The following is an 18,557-nucleotide window of genomic DNA, read 5'->3' as shown; positions in this document are numbered from 1 at the left end:
GAAGTAGAGTCATTTTCTTATAGACTTCTATACAACCAGACTTCTTTTTGCAACCAGAGCCCTGCTGGCCATTAGAAAGAATGCAAGTTTGACCTTCAACCGTAATCAAATTTATTAGAGTTAACACACTGAAGCATCAGTGTGGTTGCTACTGTTACCTGTGGTTTAATATAACCGGACAAATGATTTAGAAGGGTGGATAAATTACAACTTCCCCAGCTTTGTAAAAGTCTCCCAATAGTGTGCCAAAGTCCCCAGATTTCCTCATAGGTTATGTTTTGAATCAATGGAGCAAGAAGCTACAGTATGATGCACTGGGCTACAATCAGCTGATAGTTTCTAAGGAGTGTCTGTAGGCAGACAGCTTTGGCCTTGAGGGTAGAGATAATGCAGCGCCTGACGCTGAGCATGTCTTCGGCGTGTCTCAACAACAAAGTGGTGAGCGACGAGCCACATGACTTTTCACTTTCAGTTTGAGCTTCACTGGACTTGTCCTCACCGAACTTGTCATCAGGATTTTGCTCATGGCCAAAGCAGTGTCTTCCTCTTCTTAACCAGACAAAACAACGTGACAAATCCAAACAAAGCTAGACTGAACTTGAACTGAAAGTCTGAGCGGTGATTCATCACAATCGATGAACGTTGATTCTAATCTTATTTCTCGAAAAAGTCTGCATTCAATAACGCAAAAGGTACTTTTCACGCAGTGCGTCCTGAGGCGTCACTACCAAGGAATGCAGGATGTACGACATTGGATGTTTGTTTTCTCTCGTATTAAAGGAGACTGAGGTGAAATGCAGCATCCTTCCTGTCTCGTTGTTATAAGGAACCAGTGAACCCCGATTTAACCTCAACACGCCGGATACTGTCAACAATCCGCTCACAGGCTTTTGGTTTTGTTTCACTGATTTTATGATTGATCCCTCAATTGAGTACAGTTTTTTGTCATTTCGATGCATGCAGTCAACCGGTGGTTATGAAAACATCTAAGTACTATTAGAATAGCCTCGAGATGTTTACAGCATTGGTCCATTATTTTGGTCAAAACTCCAACAACAAGCTAAAAATGACACGTGGAAAAGGCTAATGTGTTAGCTATTAACAGAATATAACAATTGATATTATTGAGATATGGCGCAGCCTCAGCCGTCATTTGAAGTTGTGTTTTTGGCCACCTGTATTCACTCTCCTTTTGGCTCTGTTTTGGCCCGCTAGCTGCTAAATGCTCCACTATGTTCAACAGCTAGTCGCTAACTTGGTCTGTCGGCCGTTAAAGTTGGCGGGTAGCGCACAATGGGTTTATCAGCGCTTGTTGTTGGAAACAGGATTGATGAGTTGACAGAGAAAGTGTTTTATTATGGGTTACATGACATAATAGCAGTGGTGTATAAAGTACCCAAAAGCCATACTTGAGTAAAAGTAAAGATACCTTCCTGGAAAACTACTCCAGTAAAAGTCACCTATTAGAATACTACTTGAGTAAAAGTCTTAAAGTATCTGATATTTATTGTACTTAAGTATCAAAAGTAATTTTCTGATATTAAATGTATTTAAGTATTGAAAGTAAAAGTACAAGTAAATGCTGTTAATAAAAAAGCAAAGGGTCAGCATTGTGAGAATTATGAAGTTTATTCTTTTAAGTGCTGTGGCATCATGACCAAGGACATGGAGCTGTGTTGAACATAATTGGGTTGGCTGTGATCCATCCAGGAGCAACAATGTTCAACATAATATATTGTACATAAGTATACTTTTGCATCTACTATGAACTTATCATCATAATTCTCCGAAAAGCAATATGACACTATGAAGGAGTTGTAACAGTGCGTTTATAAGTATGCTCATTAGACTAGAGGATGTAGAGGCAAATGCATAATATTATGTTCAGCAAAAAATATCCACTTGATGCATCAGGTCAGTGTTTAGAGAAAGGACACCTGTCTTGTAAACTCCTATGGGCCTGATTTGAACACAATAAAGGTTTTGCTCAAGCTGAATCTGCAATTGGGCGACTGCTCCCATCATAACTCCATCTGATCATCCACAACATGACTCAAATATCAAAACATGATCAATACTAAAGCAGCACCGAAAGCAACAACCCAGTCATTACTTGAAACTGAAAAATGTCCTGTTCATCTTCAGAAGACAATTATATTAGAATGTAAAGAAGTTACATTGTATTAGAATGTAATATAATGTAACTTCTTTACATTCTATTAGAATGTAAAGAAGCAACATTGTATTAGAATGTAAAGACGTTACAGTGTATAGAATGATTCTATTGGTTATTCCTTTTTTAAATGTTTTAGACGAGTCACTAATCACTTTAAAAGAGTGATTATAGCTGATTTAACTTACAGACATGAGATTGATCTTCTCATGTCACTCTCTTTATACAATGATATAAATTCATCATCGTTTTATTGATATCTTATGAAAAGTTACTCCTCATTTTTCGTGCGTTTTTCCTGCAAAAGTCCAGCAACATGAGTCTGTTTTGGCTTGTTATATGCATACTGTCTTTTCAAAATAAACTTCCATCTTCACAGGAAACAACGAAGGTTTAGGGGATGAAACTACTTAGTTAGGTTCAGGAAAAGATCGTGGTTTGCGTTCAAATATCTACGGAGGTGGCGTTGCTTAAGTACGGAAGTCAAGTCACAAATAAATCAACATTGGCTTCTCGTTTCACACACGGCACAAACTGCAGCCTCCTGGAGGAAACACCAGTGTTAGTTTGACCCGTCCACCTCTCCTCATCCCACCCGTCCTGTGTGGAATTATACTCATGTAGTCGCTCGCTAGCTATAGCATGTAGCATCCTGGCATCAAAACGCCGCGGCTTTGAGAGCACTTGTTTGCAATTGTGCATTAACGTGATTAACCAATGATTTAACTTGCTGCTAGGACCACTGATTCACCAAACCTGCTTGCTTGCAGTCTGTGTTCCACCACAGTCCCCGACGCTGCTCTCATGATTCAGTTTGTTTCTAAAGATAGATTTGATTTTGTAGCGAGTAACGAAGGTTTCAGGGGAAATGTATCAGAGTCAAAGTATCAGTTTTCTTTGCAAAATGTAGTGAAGTAAAAGTAAAAGTCAACAGAAATATAAATAGTCAAGTGAAGTACAGATGTCCAAAAAACGACTTAATTACAGTAAGGAAGTATTTCTACTTCGTTACTATACACCACTGCATAATAGTAATAGTGTGCTCCTGTAACGTGGGCTACTACATTGTCCTTTTGACAGAAACACTGATGTTTTGAAATCTGAGTTGGGCTGGCGCACTTTCTCTCTTGATGTTGGCCCGAGTTCACTGGAGACTTCACTGCAAGGGTTGTTTAGTCCAGAGAAAAACTCCATTTATTGCATATAGATTTTTGTATTTCAGAGAGCAGCAGTCCAAAAGCTCAAGCACAAAGTTATAAGTTTTGGTCCGGGCTTACAATTCCTTTTGAGATCTGCAACATGGAATTTTGCATGCCCTGTATTAAGCCCAGGGCAAACGAAAACCTGTTGCTGACTCGGCCTATTTCCTGATTCATGTAGAAGTTAACCCTGGGCTCCAATGTTTACGTGTGATTTCTCAACCCAGCGCTTACTCACCCAGAGCCGAGAAATGCAGCTGGTAACGGGCTGTATAATGAAACAAGGTATTGCAACATCAAATCCAGTGCATTGGTAAATAACAAGAGGACCAAATGTCTTCACTGACACATAGATCACGGTGAAGTAATTCAGTCAGGACATTTCACTTCTGCAAAGACGTAGTTTTAGGACTTTGGGTTAAACAGTTAGTCCTGAATGAGTGCACTGGGGGGGCCACATGTCACACACACTGTATGTCGTCACGTATGTGTGTGCAGCCGTGTTTGTCTTTCTGTGCACACATAGGGAGAGTCTGCCCTAGTGCAGTGTGTCTCTTTCAGTATTTCCTAACCATGTCCTGGAAAAGGCCAGCCGGACCTGTTTAGCCACCTATTTCCAGTAATGCCCCTCCTCTGCTGCTCAGTCTCCTCCCCCCCCTCCCCCTCCTCCTTCCTGTGAAGCTTGCAAAGCCTTGCTCACTGCAAATGGTTGCTGACGACACAGGCATCCGGTCACACTCCACCTGAATGAACACGCCATTATCTCACCTTATCATGGCCGGGGTTACCACAGGGCGTGCGTGTCACAGATGCATTCGAACAACAACAGTGCTCTGGTAGAGGTGGGAGGGATAATAGAAAGTTAGATTTTATTGGTATTTATCCACTTCCTCTATCTATTTCTCATATATTGAGTTTGATGCCCATTGTATGTGGATTCACATTACATTCAAACAAGTTAAAAACAACTATCTGGGGTTTCATATTACTACATGTAACCATGAATATGAAGACAAACATGATTTGTTTTTGTTTTAGTTTATGCAGAATATCTGCCCCATGGAAACAAATACATTATTCAGTGAAGAAATAAAATATGTTAACTTCGCCAGATTCCGTTCTGCATAGAGCAATTAACCCTTTTAGGAACAAAACAAGGTTTAAAAAAGGCATTCCTCTGCATCAACTCGTGGAATGATGCCCAAACGTCATAAACACATATCGTCATCTTTTCCACCTATAAGATCACTGAGCCAAGATCTCTGTGAAATATGGAGAGCAGTTATTACTTCCATTCTCTGAGAGCAATTTCCCTGATCCTACAATTTGCAAACTTCCTGCAGCACATTTTAATTATAGGTGTTGTACTTATGTGTAGCTGGAGAGGCTCCTCATGCAAGACCTAACTCATGTTTCAGAGCAAAGGGAAAATCCCACGAAGCTTTTACTGTGAATGTATGACCAGAGCAGCTAATACCTGTGTGTTCCAGGGTGTTCAGCAGGTTTATGTCATTGTTTTAGTGGTCTTATACTTAAGATGAGTGACTCAACCGAGGAACCATACTCTAAGTTTATGTATGCTAATGTAGTGAGATAGGAAGAAGTGTAAAAGAACACTGATATTCAACATTGATATAGACTACAGGGCCCTACAAAGCCAAAATGTGTTTTCCATATAAAACTAAATGTTTAATTTCGGGAAAAAACAGCATGTAAATTTTGCACAAACTACAAAAGAGAGGTAAAACGCAAACTGCAAAGACACTCCAATTAGCTTTAACTAGCTAGGTAAAACTAGCTGGACTGGAAGTACAGCTAGCCTTAGCTAAAGCTAATTCAATGACCTTTTCTAAACATGTTTCCTACAGTTGAAAAATGAATAATGCTCCTACATCTTAGTAATTCAGTATTCCATACACATACGTAAGGCAGTAGCTGTGATCAAAGTAGAGAAAAAAAGTAGTAAATAAGCTGTGTTGGAAGCTAACTCGTGAAGCTAAGCTAGCTCTAACTAGCTTAAATGCTTAAAGTGTTTACAACTTATATATACACTTTGGATAAGTAGCTTTCAAATTTCAGACCATTTTTTCTCAACTTTCTAAACAGTTTCTGTCTTCCTTTTTACATTTACACCTCAGATAACAGAACTTGTTGCCTCTCAGTTCGTTTTTTTTTTCAATAATAGAAACTACCGTATTGTCCCTTCAGTTACTGTATTTCCCTTTTTCATAAGCAGCCACACAACCATGTCAACATTCTGTGTGTGTGCGCGCACAGGCTAAAAACTGAGTTCTGTATGTTCTGTCAATCATTTCTCTTGACAGTTCCACTTTTGTACAAGCCTCCATCTTCCCGTCTGTCATGAATACTTGTTGCAATACACACGTTTGCAGCACAAAGAGAAGACACACTGACACGCACGGAGCAAGGAGGAACCAGCGTTTTGTGAAAAGTTCCCACATTACTTTCAGGCCAATCCAGCGTGCTGCCCAGCAAAAATACACCATACAACAAGTCAGGAACAGTGGAATTTCAGAGCGAGTAAAGGAATGCTGCATTAGGGTGAGGGAAGTCATAGGTCTGGTTGGGCCAGTTGATTAAGTGCACGAACAGAAAGGCAGATATGGGTGTGAGGGAAAGCTTAGGGATTCCACCATGGTTGTATAAACACAGGAATATACAGGGTCAATTTGAGGCAGCCCCGGCAAACCTTTTTTCAATCTCTTTGAAATGTGTTTGCAATAATTGGCAACATTTCCTCTTAAAAAGGTCAGACAGCCCTTAGAGAGAAAACTCATGCAATTGCCTCCGGTGCATTTTGGTGATTTCGTGACCATCCAACAGCAGGACATCGGACAATCCGAGTACACTTGCTTGAGCAGCTTATACTGCTAAATTCTCCCTTTTCCATGCCTTAACTAATATTAATATCATAAACTATATGGCTAAAAGTATCCTTCTAAAATACTTTGGTCCTTAGCTTCACTTGAAAGAATAGTTCTAGTCTATATTTTCAGAAAAATACTCTCCACTTTCTTGTTGTAAATTCGACTCCACTTCAGTTTTAGTGTGAGTGAAACAAACTAGATACAACATGTTAGTGTGCGTTAGGGTTGCTGCTATGCATATTTTTTAAACCTGTAGTCAGGCTAGCTATTTCCGACTGTTCCCAGTCTTTATGCTAAGCTAAGCTAACCGTCTCCATGGCCTCCAACGGACAGACATGAGAGTGGCGTCGATCTTCTCGTCTAATGCTCGCCAAGAATCTGAGGCATCTACAAGCTGCGGAGCAGTTCATCTGAAGAGCGATGTGCTCACATTACATTTTAATGGTTCAAGATTTGGAGCCAAACCCCTGCAGCCAAGTCCCCAAAATCTGGTGCAAAGCCTGAAATCAGTGGCTGCAGCATATTTACATCCAACAGTCATATATGAGTGTAATGTTTGGGTGTCCTCATACTTTTCACCATTTCATTTATTCATTAAATGTAATTGTCCTCTATTTATTCATCTTTTTTAAACATCTCTTTATCGTCTTTTCTGAAAAGGGAAACAACAAGTAATAGAAAAACAAACAAAAACAAAGATGAATAGGATAATAAAGGAACAAATTAATAAATAAAATAAATTAGAGATTTGATTCTTTATAAATAACAAATTAAACAAACAAATAAATACATAACAGTAAGCACAGCTCTAATGCCATATCAGTTCCTTGTTTGCTCATTGATTCGAATGTCATTATGCTCCAGTAAGTTGAAAAATACATTCAAAATTTTCAAAAATGTTAAATTTGGTTGTTTTTGTCAGATAGCGTCTCTTTTTCTAGAGCCAAGTACAAACTGTAAAGATCCTTTACAGTCTGTGATCTTCCCGTGGGCTATCACCAACAAAAAGGTCAAACCCCAAATACCAGGACCATCATCTCAAGCGTCTTCCCACGCACGTCGGCATCAGGGGACCGACACTTTGGAGTCCCACCTTACTCCGTCATGTCACACACACACACACACACACACACACACACAGGCACCTTCTGTTCGTCCCACCCCACGGCGACTCTAAAGCGTCAGCTCTTCAACGTACACTTGACATCACGGGGCTCCCTCCTCAAACCACACCGCACACCTCTGCGCCCACTGCTTGCGCTCAAGAGCTGCTCTATAGCTGCAGCTCAAGCCGCCCCCTCCCCAAACCTTACTACGGGGTTGACTGATCCACACTTGGTGAGAGCCCAAAGGCGGATCCACCCCTCAAACCCAATTCACACACGTCATATAAGTCAAATCTCAGGAGCTGCAATGTCGGCAATCAAAGGAGACTGACGTAGGAAATAGTGTTTGTACCCAAATCTGACAGCAACACCAAAAAAAGCCTCGATTCAGTTTGTTAGATTTATTAACATTCAAGTCTCCGTCAGTGGTCTGATTGCGTGAAATAATGGGAAGAACGTGTTTTTTTCTTTCTTAGAATGGATTTATCTTCTTATGAAGGGGCAGAATGTTTAACAATAGTTAACTACTGTGGGTCAGTAGGGTCTTCAATCAATCAGAGGATCGGTTGTTCGGTCCCCGTGTCCTTGGGAAACCCCCAATTGCTCCCGTAGCTGTGTGCCTACGGTGTGTGAATGTGTGTGAATGTAGTTACTCCTGATGGGCAAGTGGCACCTTGCATGGTAGCCTCTGTCGTCAGTGTATGAATGGGTGAATGATGACATGTAATGTTAAAGTGTTTTGAGTGTTCAGAAGAGTAGAAAAGTGCTGTAATGTTTATTCAGATCACACTTTATATCTGGATGTCCGAGTGCAGCTTACTACATAATGATGAAGTGCATACCATACGGCAGTGGGAGTGTTTCTCTTCAAACCCATAGGAATTTAAAATGACTGCTGTCAATGTGACTGGACATTAGTGAGAAAAATAGCCATGAAAACATGTGTTCTTAATTTGAATACAGTGTATTACAGAGGAGGGATATTCCCTTTTATCCTCTTCTTTTGTGATAAGTCACAGCGACCTCTGCTGGACAGAAGCGAGATGTGCATTCAATCGTTTAAGCATCTTCAGTGCAAACAACAACAACTCAGGATTTGAGAGGTAATTTTTGTGACAAACTATTTTATTATTTATTTTATGGCATAATATACAAGGGCATTTTTCATAACATACTATATTGATTTTTATGGAATACTATTCTACATATTTTTTCAGGGGTGACTATACAATTAAATGTTTTCATGACATTCTTTATAATATTTTAATGGCACACTATACTAAGACATTTATTAAAACATACTAGAACATTGTTATGGCATGCTACACTACTATATTTGTATGGGATTTCTATGACACACTACTACGAAGTTTTATGACATACTATATTATTTTTTATGACATACAATGTAATGACATTTGTATGGCTTTAGTTGAACTGTGTACTGTTGTCAGATTCCATATATTCTTTGTGAAAAAAAAGAAAGAATAAAAACTCTCTCCAACATCAGAAATAGGAGATTACGAGGTGACCTGGAACGCAACAGGACAAACTGGGACAGGGTCCGGAAGGTGATATTAGGAATCCGGAAGAGAGTTCTCATTATTTTGATCAAACTCTGTGGATGTATATTTAACGATGGATCCACAGCCTCCACAAAAGCCATGGGAAAGGCGGATTCCGGGGGCAATGAGTGCGCCTATAAATTACAGGTACACGGGCTGTAACAGCCGCGTTAGCTAGCTCGGTATCGTAGGACAACTTCTGTGCTTACTGACTGTAGCTGGTTCGATGTTGTTGCTGCGTTAGCTAGCTTACGCTAATGTAGCTGCACAAGCCTGGCGAAATCCCCCAAACAATGGTGCTATAAACCATTGGTCTATCTAGTATTTTACCGACAATAGCCATTTAAACAAAGTACTAGCTATACTTCTAACGTTAGCTAACCAGCTAACGTTAGCTAGGCCCAATGAGGCCCTGACATATGACTCCGACACGTCCACGGAAAGAGTTTTTCCTCCAGGCTCCGCTTACTAAATGTAGCATAACGTCACAATGCTCGTACACGAAACATTAACTTAAACCTTGCAACTGTTTTTTTATTGTCCCTCACTATTTCGTGTCTCATCACCATCTTTGTTGTTCATCTAGTGTTACGTTCGTAATTCAAATGTGACACGTATTGACCTTATCTGAGTAAGATTATTATCGATTACCATGTTTTTAAGGCAGTTGAAGCTAGTGTAATCACAGAATCATTAACCTAATGCCTTCTGTACTGTAGGTTTAGACCAGCTCTAGGCTAATTTCAATCTACCCTGTGCTCTTCTGTCTACAAAAACCACAACATGAATACAGATGTTTTGATCCCCATGTCTTCTTGTCTTGATCTTGTCACTAAACAGATCTGCAAACTTTGGACCAGCTGCAGGCCCCTCCCACTCTGCGGGCCCTCCTGTCCTGACCCGTGTGGTGCCCCCGGTTCCACCCCGTCCCGTCCAGCAGGCTTACCGTCCAGCCTACGGCTCCGTCACCTCCTCTTACAGCCCCTATGGGAGCTCCATGTATGGGGGCTACGGCGGTGGCTACGGCGGTGGCTACAGCGGTGGCTACAGCGGTGGCTTCGGCGGTGGCTTCGGCGTGGGAGGGTACAGCCGCCTCCCCCACACGGAAGACGTGGCCCCCAGCCGCTTCGTGCAGCAGGCGGAGGAGAGCAGCCGCGGCGCCTTCCAGTCCATCGAGAGCATCGTCCAGGCCTTCGGCTCGGTCAGCATGATGCTGAACGCCACCTACTCGGCGGTGTATAACAGTTTCCGTGCCGTGCTGGACGTGGCCAACCACCTGACGAGGCTGCGTGCACACCTCACCAGTGTTTTTTCAACCTTAGCTCTGGTACGCATGTTGCACTACCTCTACCGGCGGTTACAGAGGCTGCTGGGGCGAAGGTCGGACGCCGACATAGACGACTTGTGGGCAGACAGTGCCGCTGATTCCCTGGCGACAAGTGCGTCCGGAGGTGGCGGAGCAGGGATGGAGGGTCGGCCCGTGAAGTCCTGGCCAATCTTTCTGTTTTTCGCTGTAGTCATGGGGGGACCCTACCTCATCTGGAAACTGCTGAGCTCAGGCCCTGGCTCTGAAGATACCGGTGAGACTAACATTCAGGATTTTTGCAATTGCAGATGAGATGTTGAACTTCCACATTTTGACACACATTTGAGTTTTAAGTGAAAGTTCAGGAGCCGTCCCCCTTTTTTTCTGGACTTTAGATCAGCAGCTTTCACCTTTGTGCCATCATGGCCCAAAATAATGCCGGTGTTCTTTCCAGCTAATCACAATTACTGCTGGCAGGAAATGAAATTAGCCTGCTTGAGTAAATGTTTCTGTATTTATTTTATTTACAAAGAATTCCCGTTCCCTACTACCAAGGTAGAAACTCCTCTTCTTGGGGTCTCTACAAAACCACTACATCACAATGTAAAAACAAATATGGGATGAAAATCCAAAAAGGGAACGAATAACAAAAGAAAAACATGGAATCTGCCACCAAAACACCGCCAAAATAAAATACAAATCAACAACAATAACACTGCTAATGACAATAATAACAACGAATGGACAAAAGTCAAAAAGGAAGCAGGTCAAAATTTCAGGTCACCTGCCACCATGGCAGATTAATTTAGTGGCAGTTCCAAAAATAGTCAGGGATTAAGGTTACATGATGTATCCCATATTTCTACTGTCTGGTAACACTGATTCAGTGTTCTACATAGACTTCAGAGGTGGCAGACAAATCATTTGAGTGGCCGGTAGAAAAGGTCACTGACCTACACGACGGTGGCGCGTGAGGAAAAAAAAACTTGATTTCAGCTCCTGACTGCTGGCTTTACAAACTACCTGGAATGAACACTTAACAATTGACGATGTGTTTTGCGTTTCTTTCTTCAGCCACTAACTGGGCCAGCGGGGAGGACGACCACGTGGTGGCCCGAGTCGAGTACGACTTTTTAGGGGCGTCCGAGGAGGAGATTTCTGTGCGGGCCGGAGACATGCTCAACCTCGCCCCGAAAAGTGAGAGCTCTTGAACCCACTGCGGGTTAAACGCATTTTCTGAGTTTAAGTATTATTTTAGAGATGTATGTCAATGTTGCAACATAGAAATACATTTATACGGTCATGGAGGATATTATCCTCATCAGGAAGAGGTGGGGTTACAGCTCTGGTTTTCCTGTCCATGTGGTATAATAAGTGCATGTTGTGTACTACAGAGACATCAGTCAAAAAGCCTGTAAAAGTGTGTCTTTTGAGTGACAAACAAATTGTAGATAAAGGAAGAGAAAGGCTTGAGTTTGGGAAAATAGAGCTGAGATAGTTGGTGTTTACCCCGTGTGGATGACCTTTGACTCTCCCCTGTGTTCAGAGCACCAGCCCAAGGTGCGCGGCTGGCTGCTGGCCAGCGCGGACGGCCAGACCACGGGACTCGTCCCCGCCAACTACGTCAAGGTCCTGGGCAAGAGGCGGGGCCTAAAGCACGCGGAGATGGAGAGGCTCGCTGATGTGCAGCAAGGGAACACTGCCGCACACCCACAGTCCAACCCCGCCCCGGGCCTCGCCCTGGGCCTCGGTTCGGCCTCCACCTCGGTCTCCACGGAGGCGCTGCTGGAGTCGGCGTACAGAGGAGCGCCGGCCCCCTTCAGCCCGGGAACACCCAGCTCCAGCACGGTGCTAAACATCCCCGAGAAGACTGACCTGTGATGTCTGTTCGTGCCTTTCTCTGTGTGCAAGTTTGTGTGTGTTCACATTTTCGGTTGGGTCAGTCAGTATTCGTTTGCAGCGTTTAACTCTGAAGCTTGACTCATAATCAGCTGGCAGTAGATAGGGAAACACCATTAACCTCCATTGAGAATTTCTCAAAGTAGTTCCGAAGCTTATTATTGAAATCATCGAACACCACCTGGACCTTCTGATAAGGTTAAAGGTCAAAGCGGGTTTCCATGCACAGGTTTCCTGTTTTGCTGTTCTGTTTAGAACCAGCGTGTCTTAAATTAGGAGGTTATCCTGACATTTCTTGTGAAAGAAAGAAAGTCTAGTGTGTTCTCTAAATACGGTGCACTGCCGTTCTTTACATCATGTCTGATTTAAGATGTAATATCTTGATATTGTCCAATAACAATAATTAGCTCAATGTTTAAGTTAATGAGGCACACTGATACATCATCTGTATACTGACAGTGTGAGGACACAGTTTCATGAGGTAATCATGTCTCTTGGCCTCACTTGTAGGCTGCTTGGTCCTTGTTGTCTTTGTGAGGCAAATGTGATTGGATTCATTCAGAAGGAATGAATCAGCTGTTTGTTAGTCACAGATTGTAATTTTGTAAATATAATTATTTTGAAAATAAATATTTTAAAAATCACGTTTTGCCTTTTTTTGTGTAACACCATCAGAAGGAAAGTGTGAATATAAAGTATGTTTAATTGCGTTTTTAAACATCAGTAACATCTCAACGGTAAAATCCACCCTTAAGACCAAGAGAGCTTATTTAGTTTAGTTTTAGGTTTGATTGTATTGAAATAATAGTATTTTATTTAATTTGTTCTTAAGTCCGGGGACTGATGGCAGAAGCGCTGGTTTTACGGCCACTGTCTCTAAGCAACAGGACGCTTAACCTGCTGCAGTGCGACAACAGGGACGACTCAGCTGAATACGACGGAAGTAACCAAAGTGTTTATTTCTCTAAAGTAGTTTAAGACTTGACCTCTGAGTTTGCATTTCGACAGTACAGCCTGTCGATAACCCCCCGTGTTCCTGTGCTTAAACGTTTACAAATGACTGTGATAAGTAATCACTTTACGTTACTTTGCTACCTCATATGCTAACCTAGCTGAGTGAAGCTAGCGGTAATGCTGCCTTCGTGGACGATTCCGAAACACTGTTATGAGTGCAGCTGTGCTTACCGGTGAATACCTTGGATAAAGTACTTTAACAAAAGATTCACAACTCATGGTCCACTTTTTCTTAAGTACCTCTCAGAATTGACTTAATAATAATACATTTTATTTATAGAGCGCTTTTCCGAATACTCTAGACACTTTACATTAGAATCATCATATAAAAGCTATACACGAAAAACAAAACACACAATATTGGTTACACAAAACTAACTAACTTCGAAGACTTGAGAAAAATTGTTTATGGAGGTGTATATTATACAATTATTTGGAAGAAAAACGCAGCACCCAACAACAACTGCAGTACAGTGCTGCTGACTGCGTCACTGGGGCGATTGTGGTCGTATTTGTCGTGACGCGTGGTATGGCGTTTCTGATTAGGATTTTACGAGGAATACCTGAAGGCAGCATATCCTGTCCCTCAAAGTTAGCTAGCTAGCATTAGCCGCAGTAGCCGGTAGGAGTGGACCGCAGCATCAGCACCATCCGTACACAATGACATAAACAGGCACCAGCTTAGTTTACTGTACGAGACGACGGAGGGGAGAATATCTCCGACACCAGCTGAGTATGTCAACGATATCTTATCCTTCTTGCGGTTTGAAGTAACCTACGTGTAGACTAGCTGCTGATTTAATTTGACCATGAACGCATCTGCAGCTGATGCAGCAGGAGGAGCACAGAGAGGCCTCCGCTAGCATCACTACTCTACTGACACGAACTTTCTCTATTGTATAACTTGTTATGGATTTATATCGTATCAACAAATGTATGTAAAATGCTTCAATTCTCGACCTTTGGATGCTGCTGACATTAAATCAGAGTAAAGCTCTGCAGACCATTCAGGAAGTTATGACCTGTGATGTATTTAATGTTTTAAAAAAATCTTGGTAATTTAGATTTTTCGTAAATGACGCATTACAAAGTCCCCAAACAAAAGCATTAATGTTAGTTTAGAAATATGGCTGACCTTTAAAAAGAAGAAGTGGCTAAACCGAGAGTGATGATTATCCTCTACGAGCTACAGCTGGGCGGCATATGTTAATCAGTATTGATGCAATACCTCACATATGATAATGTAATCATGTTGTGTGTGTGGCTGCTTATTGCTGTCATACTCCATTTCACTTGAGAAAACAAAATCCTTCATAATTGGGATTAGGGCTGCCACTAACTATTATTTCCATTATTGATGTGGTAATTTATATCTCATTGCTAGGGCTCTAAAATATAATAAAAAAAGATACCCATTGAAATTTCATAAAATTACATAAATGAGACTCAAGCGATTATTTAAATAGTTGCCGATTCATTTCCTGTTAATGGACCAGTTATAACATAGCTCTGATTTGGATATGACGACCTGTAAGCTGTAAGCATTCATTCCTGACTCTCTGCCTGTTTGTTTCACGTCCCTCTGCCTCTCTGCCTCTCTGCCTCTCTGCCTCTGTAGAAATGAGCCACTTCTGCTCGGACAACAACAACTTTCCCTACGACAACAACGTCCTGGTTCTGGACATGGTGCTGGGCTCTCTGTGGGGAGTGCCCCAGCCCATAAACTGGGACAACGTAGCCAAGTTAGTTCCAGGATTCACTGCCAAGGAGGTAACTGGAGGGCTGGGTAACTATGAGTGCTTCCATCCATCCATCCCTCCCTCCCATCTGTCCAACGATCCCATCCATCCATCATTCCACTGGTTTAGAAACATGAGGCCTGGCTTGTTGATGACAAATAATACCGCGGCACTGATGTGATCTCACAGTGTGCCCGTCGATTCGAGGAGCTGAAGAGCGCGGGGGGGTTCCCTCACATGGACAACCAATGCAACGCCCTGACAGAAGGAAGCACCTCGCCCTCGGACGGCCTGACCACGCTGCTGGACGCTGGGGAGGTGGTGGAGACAGGAGGCAGCCAGAGCAGCATCAACGTTACAGGTCAGCTAACATTTTCCCATCATACGCTCGTGAAACAGGCATTAAATTGCATTCTATGTGGTATTAAAAAGGGCTTAAATAGAATTTAAAGAACCCTGTTAGAAGTTTGTCATCACACCTATTTGCTGCTCTTAAAGCTTTTTTACTCGCATGAAACATTTGAAGTTCTATTCAGTCTAAAATGTAAACTGTTCAAACATGTGTAGCTGTGATATCGACAGTTACTGTTTGATAACTGGATTCAGAGTATATTTACATTTTTTCTTTTCTTTTTCTGCTGGTGTCAGCAGGCTCCAAACCGACGGCCACAGGAAGGGCTGGTGCTGTGGAGAAGAAAGAGAGAAGAGTCTCAGCAGAGGAGGAGGACAAGCCTCAGAAGCCACGAGAGTGAGTGTTGAGAGCTCAGTCTGTACAAAGTGCTGTTTCCCCCGGCTGTGAACCCAGGTCAACAAAAATGCACATTGATTCTTTACGCGTACGTACGCACTTGCTCTATCTTTAACGGTGCAACATACGGCATTCAGAGCATTAATATAGCAGCAAACAACTATTAGCTATGTGTAGATACAGTGGCGTATGACGTCATCTCCCTCAGTGTGTGTCGTTAATCGAGCTTCTCCTTGCTTTGATTACATAATGTTCGCGCATGTTAGTGCATGTTAGTGCATGTTAGCGCGCCACACTGGTTAGCGCATGGCCGCTCTGCACTGCGCTCATATGGTGGTTTACAGCACCCACTCTATGGAACCCCCTCAGGTTAACACTGTATACTCAGTCAGCAATTTGGCCGTTGTTTGCACTGTTAGCGCTGTTTGCGCTGTTAGCTGCAAGCTACCGACTCAGCAGTCGCCATGTTGAGAGCCTTTGGAAGTCAATATAAATGCTCCCAATCTTGTATGTAGCATATTTAAATGATACTCTATCTTATATATATACATATATATATATACAGCTGGAAAAAGTTTGAAGTTCTGTGTTGTTTACCGTGTTTGAACTCTCCTCACAGCCCCAACATGGTCATCCATGTGTGCGACGAGACTAAGAACCTGAAGCAGGACTTCACGTGCCCCAGAGATCTCCTGGTGAAAGAGATGCGCTACTTCGCAGAGTACTTGTCCGTGGACACCCAGAGGTGGGAGGAGGTGGACATCTCCGTCCACTGTGACGTGCAGATCTTCGACTGGCTCATGAACTACGTGAGGAGGAACTCGGCGGGGGAGGGAAACAAGGACAAACCCCGCCTCGGTAAATCCCCGGACTAACTGTTAAACAGCAGCAAAATGTCACATTCGTACACATGGGAGTGCCTGAGCTGTTACCTACCTGTTTGTGTAGAACCCTCGGATGGCGCCTGATATACTGGTCACTAAACGCGGTGTGTGTTTGGTGTTACCGGCTGTGTGTTCTGTGCTGTTTGTCGGTTGTGGGGTTTCGCTTGGTTGGTCACGTGGTGTTTGTCGGTTACAGAGCCCAGCAATGTCATCTCAATCCTCATCTCCTCCGAGTTCTTGAAGATGGATACGTTAGTAAGTGTTGTGACGCTGGGTGTGGTGACGTACCTCGGGCCTTTTGTTTTTCAAATTAAAAAATTAAATAAATTGATGTGTTGCCTGGCAACAACGTATTCCCAAGAATATCCACCAGCAGCTTGCAAATGTCTTTATGTTTCATGCCTGATAATTGGTTATGTATCCCAGTCCAGGAAGAACCAGAGGCCCCCTCCAGAGAGCTTTGTTAACTTGATGTCGCATGGATGTTAAGATCCCCCAGACAGTTATTCAGACCACTGCTCTGTAAGGAGAGCTAGTTCTAGAGTAGCGCTTATGTGGATCATTCAAAAGTTAGTGTGCCGTTGCCGTGAAAGGTCTTATAAGACCGGTTTGTGTTTGCCCACGTTCAGGTGGAGGAGTGCATCCAGTACTGCCACAAACACATGAGCGCCATCGTGGCCACGCCGTGCAACATGAACTGCATCAACGGCAACCTGGCAACGCGCATCGCCGAGCTCTTCAGCCACAACGAGGCCGACGACATCAGGGACAAAAAGGACAAGTTCAAAAGGTAACGGGGGGGAAGGCGGAATGTTTTTTTTAAGTGGTTCAGAAATGTACTTGCTCAAGGCAATTTGTACTTGCCCCTTTAACATTTTATTTATTTATTAGCAGTTTACAAAGAAACAACTAAGACCACCTGGAAAAAGAGAAGATTAGTTTAAAGGGACAGTTCACCCCCAGATCAAAAACACATATTGTTCCTCTTACCTGTAGTGCTGTTTATTAAAGTAGATTGTTTTGGTGTGAGTTGCCGAGTGACGGCGAGATGTCCGCCTTCTCTCCAATGTAGTGGAGCTACATGGCACTCGGCTTGTGGGGCTCAAAGCGGCAAAAAATTAATTTTAAAAGCTCAACAGCAAAGTCTCAGTCCAGAAATCACGACCCGGCTACTCCAGATGATCCACAGACCTTGTTGTGAGCTGTTTTTATAAAGGAACTATTTCTTTCAACCACAGTTCCTACATGAGACTGATTGTGGATTCTGTTGCGTAACGTCGTGATTTATGGAAACCCATTGTTACAGTTGAGTTATAATGGAGAGCAGGCAGGCGTCTCCAAAACAAGACAACTCGCACGAAAAACAGTCGAGATTGATAAACAGCGCTACATGTAAGAGGAAATATCAGCAGATTGATTTTGGGGTGAACTCGTCCTTTAATTATTTTTCGCCATTTACCTGATCGGCAAATGAGTTGCTAGATCCACTAGCCCGACGTGGCTTTTTCCCTCGCCCTGTTGCAGTCATCAATGCTTTTGTGACAGGTCATCTTCACACAGTCAGTCGCTGGCTCGATTATGTTAATGACATATATAAACACTTCTTTTTTTTTTTCATTATTTTTGACAAATAATGCTCGGAATTTTATTTTCCCGCTCAAAGCAAATTGTTTCAGAAGAAAATTGAGCGTCTCTTCGATCCCAACTACCAGGGCAGAGATTCACTGGGAAACGCCTCGACTCTCTACAGGTGAGCGGCAGCAGCAGCAGCTCTTTGTTCACAAACATCATCTTCGGCCTCACTAATTATTAGGGGTGTAACGGTACACGTATTCGTATTGAACCGTTCGGTACGAGGCTCACGGTTCGGTACGCATGACGAACTGAATACGTTTTAAAAAACCTTTATTTAACCAGGTAGTCCCATTGAGATTAAAAATTTCTTTTGCAAGATGTAAGTAACAATACAAGATGTAAGTAACAATACAAGATGTAAGTAACAATACAAGATGTAAGTAACAATACTACATAACATT

General features: G+C 42.6%; 2 protein-coding genes across 2 annotated transcripts in view; both read left to right on the top strand.

Moving 5' to 3' along the window:
* The first annotated feature begins 8,937 nt into the window (after positions 1-8,937).
* pex13 (peroxisomal biogenesis factor 13) lies at positions 8,938-12,716 on the top strand. Its single transcript, XM_079280634.1, has 4 exons — positions 8,938-9,078; positions 9,772-10,511; positions 11,312-11,434; positions 11,784-12,716. The coding sequence occupies exons 1-4, from the start codon at positions 9,005-9,007 to the stop codon at positions 12,116-12,118; spliced, it is 1,272 nt and encodes a 423-aa protein (XP_079136760.1). The 5' UTR covers positions 8,938-9,004; the 3' UTR covers positions 12,119-12,716.
* Positions 12,717-13,770: 1,054 nt separating this feature from the next.
* Positions 13,771-18,557, top strand: part of sanbr (SANT and BTB domain regulator of CSR) — a 12,718-nt gene continuing 7,931 nt past the window's right edge. Inside the window, exons 1-8 of the mRNA XM_079280651.1 lie at positions 13,771-13,883; positions 14,769-14,920; positions 15,079-15,250; positions 15,541-15,637; positions 16,257-16,495; positions 16,718-16,776; positions 17,151-17,311; positions 18,185-18,271. Of these exons, the coding sequence (XP_079136777.1) occupies positions 14,771-14,920; positions 15,079-15,250; positions 15,541-15,637; positions 16,257-16,495; positions 16,718-16,776; positions 17,151-17,311; positions 18,185-18,271 (965 nt within the window). The 5' untranslated portion in view covers positions 13,771-13,883; positions 14,769-14,770. The remainder of the gene's footprint in view (positions 13,884-14,768; positions 14,921-15,078; positions 15,251-15,540; positions 15,638-16,256; positions 16,496-16,717; positions 16,777-17,150; positions 17,312-18,184; positions 18,272-18,557) is intronic.

The sequence above is a fragment of the Melanostigma gelatinosum genome (genome assembly GCF_949748355.1).
Source record: "Melanostigma gelatinosum genome assembly, chromosome: 12".
In the NCBI taxonomy this organism is placed as follows: domain Eukaryota; kingdom Metazoa; phylum Chordata; class Actinopteri; order Perciformes; family Zoarcidae; genus Melanostigma; species Melanostigma gelatinosum.
The sequence above is the reverse complement of the archived record's forward strand: the minus strand, read 5'-3'. Positions and strand labels throughout refer to the sequence as shown.

Coding starts and splice junctions, on each gene's coding strand:
- pex13 (XM_079280634.1), top strand. CDS start 9,005: ATGGATCCACAGCCTCCACAAAAGCCATGGGAAAGGCGGATTCCGGGG. Junction 10,512..11,311: donor CCCTGGCTCTGAAGATACCG/GTGAGACTAACA, acceptor TTCTTTCTTCAG/CCACTAACTGGGCCAGCGGG. Junction 11,435..11,783: donor GCTCAACCTCGCCCCGAAAA/GTGAGAGCTCTT, acceptor CCCTGTGTTCAG/AGCACCAGCCCAAGGTGCGC.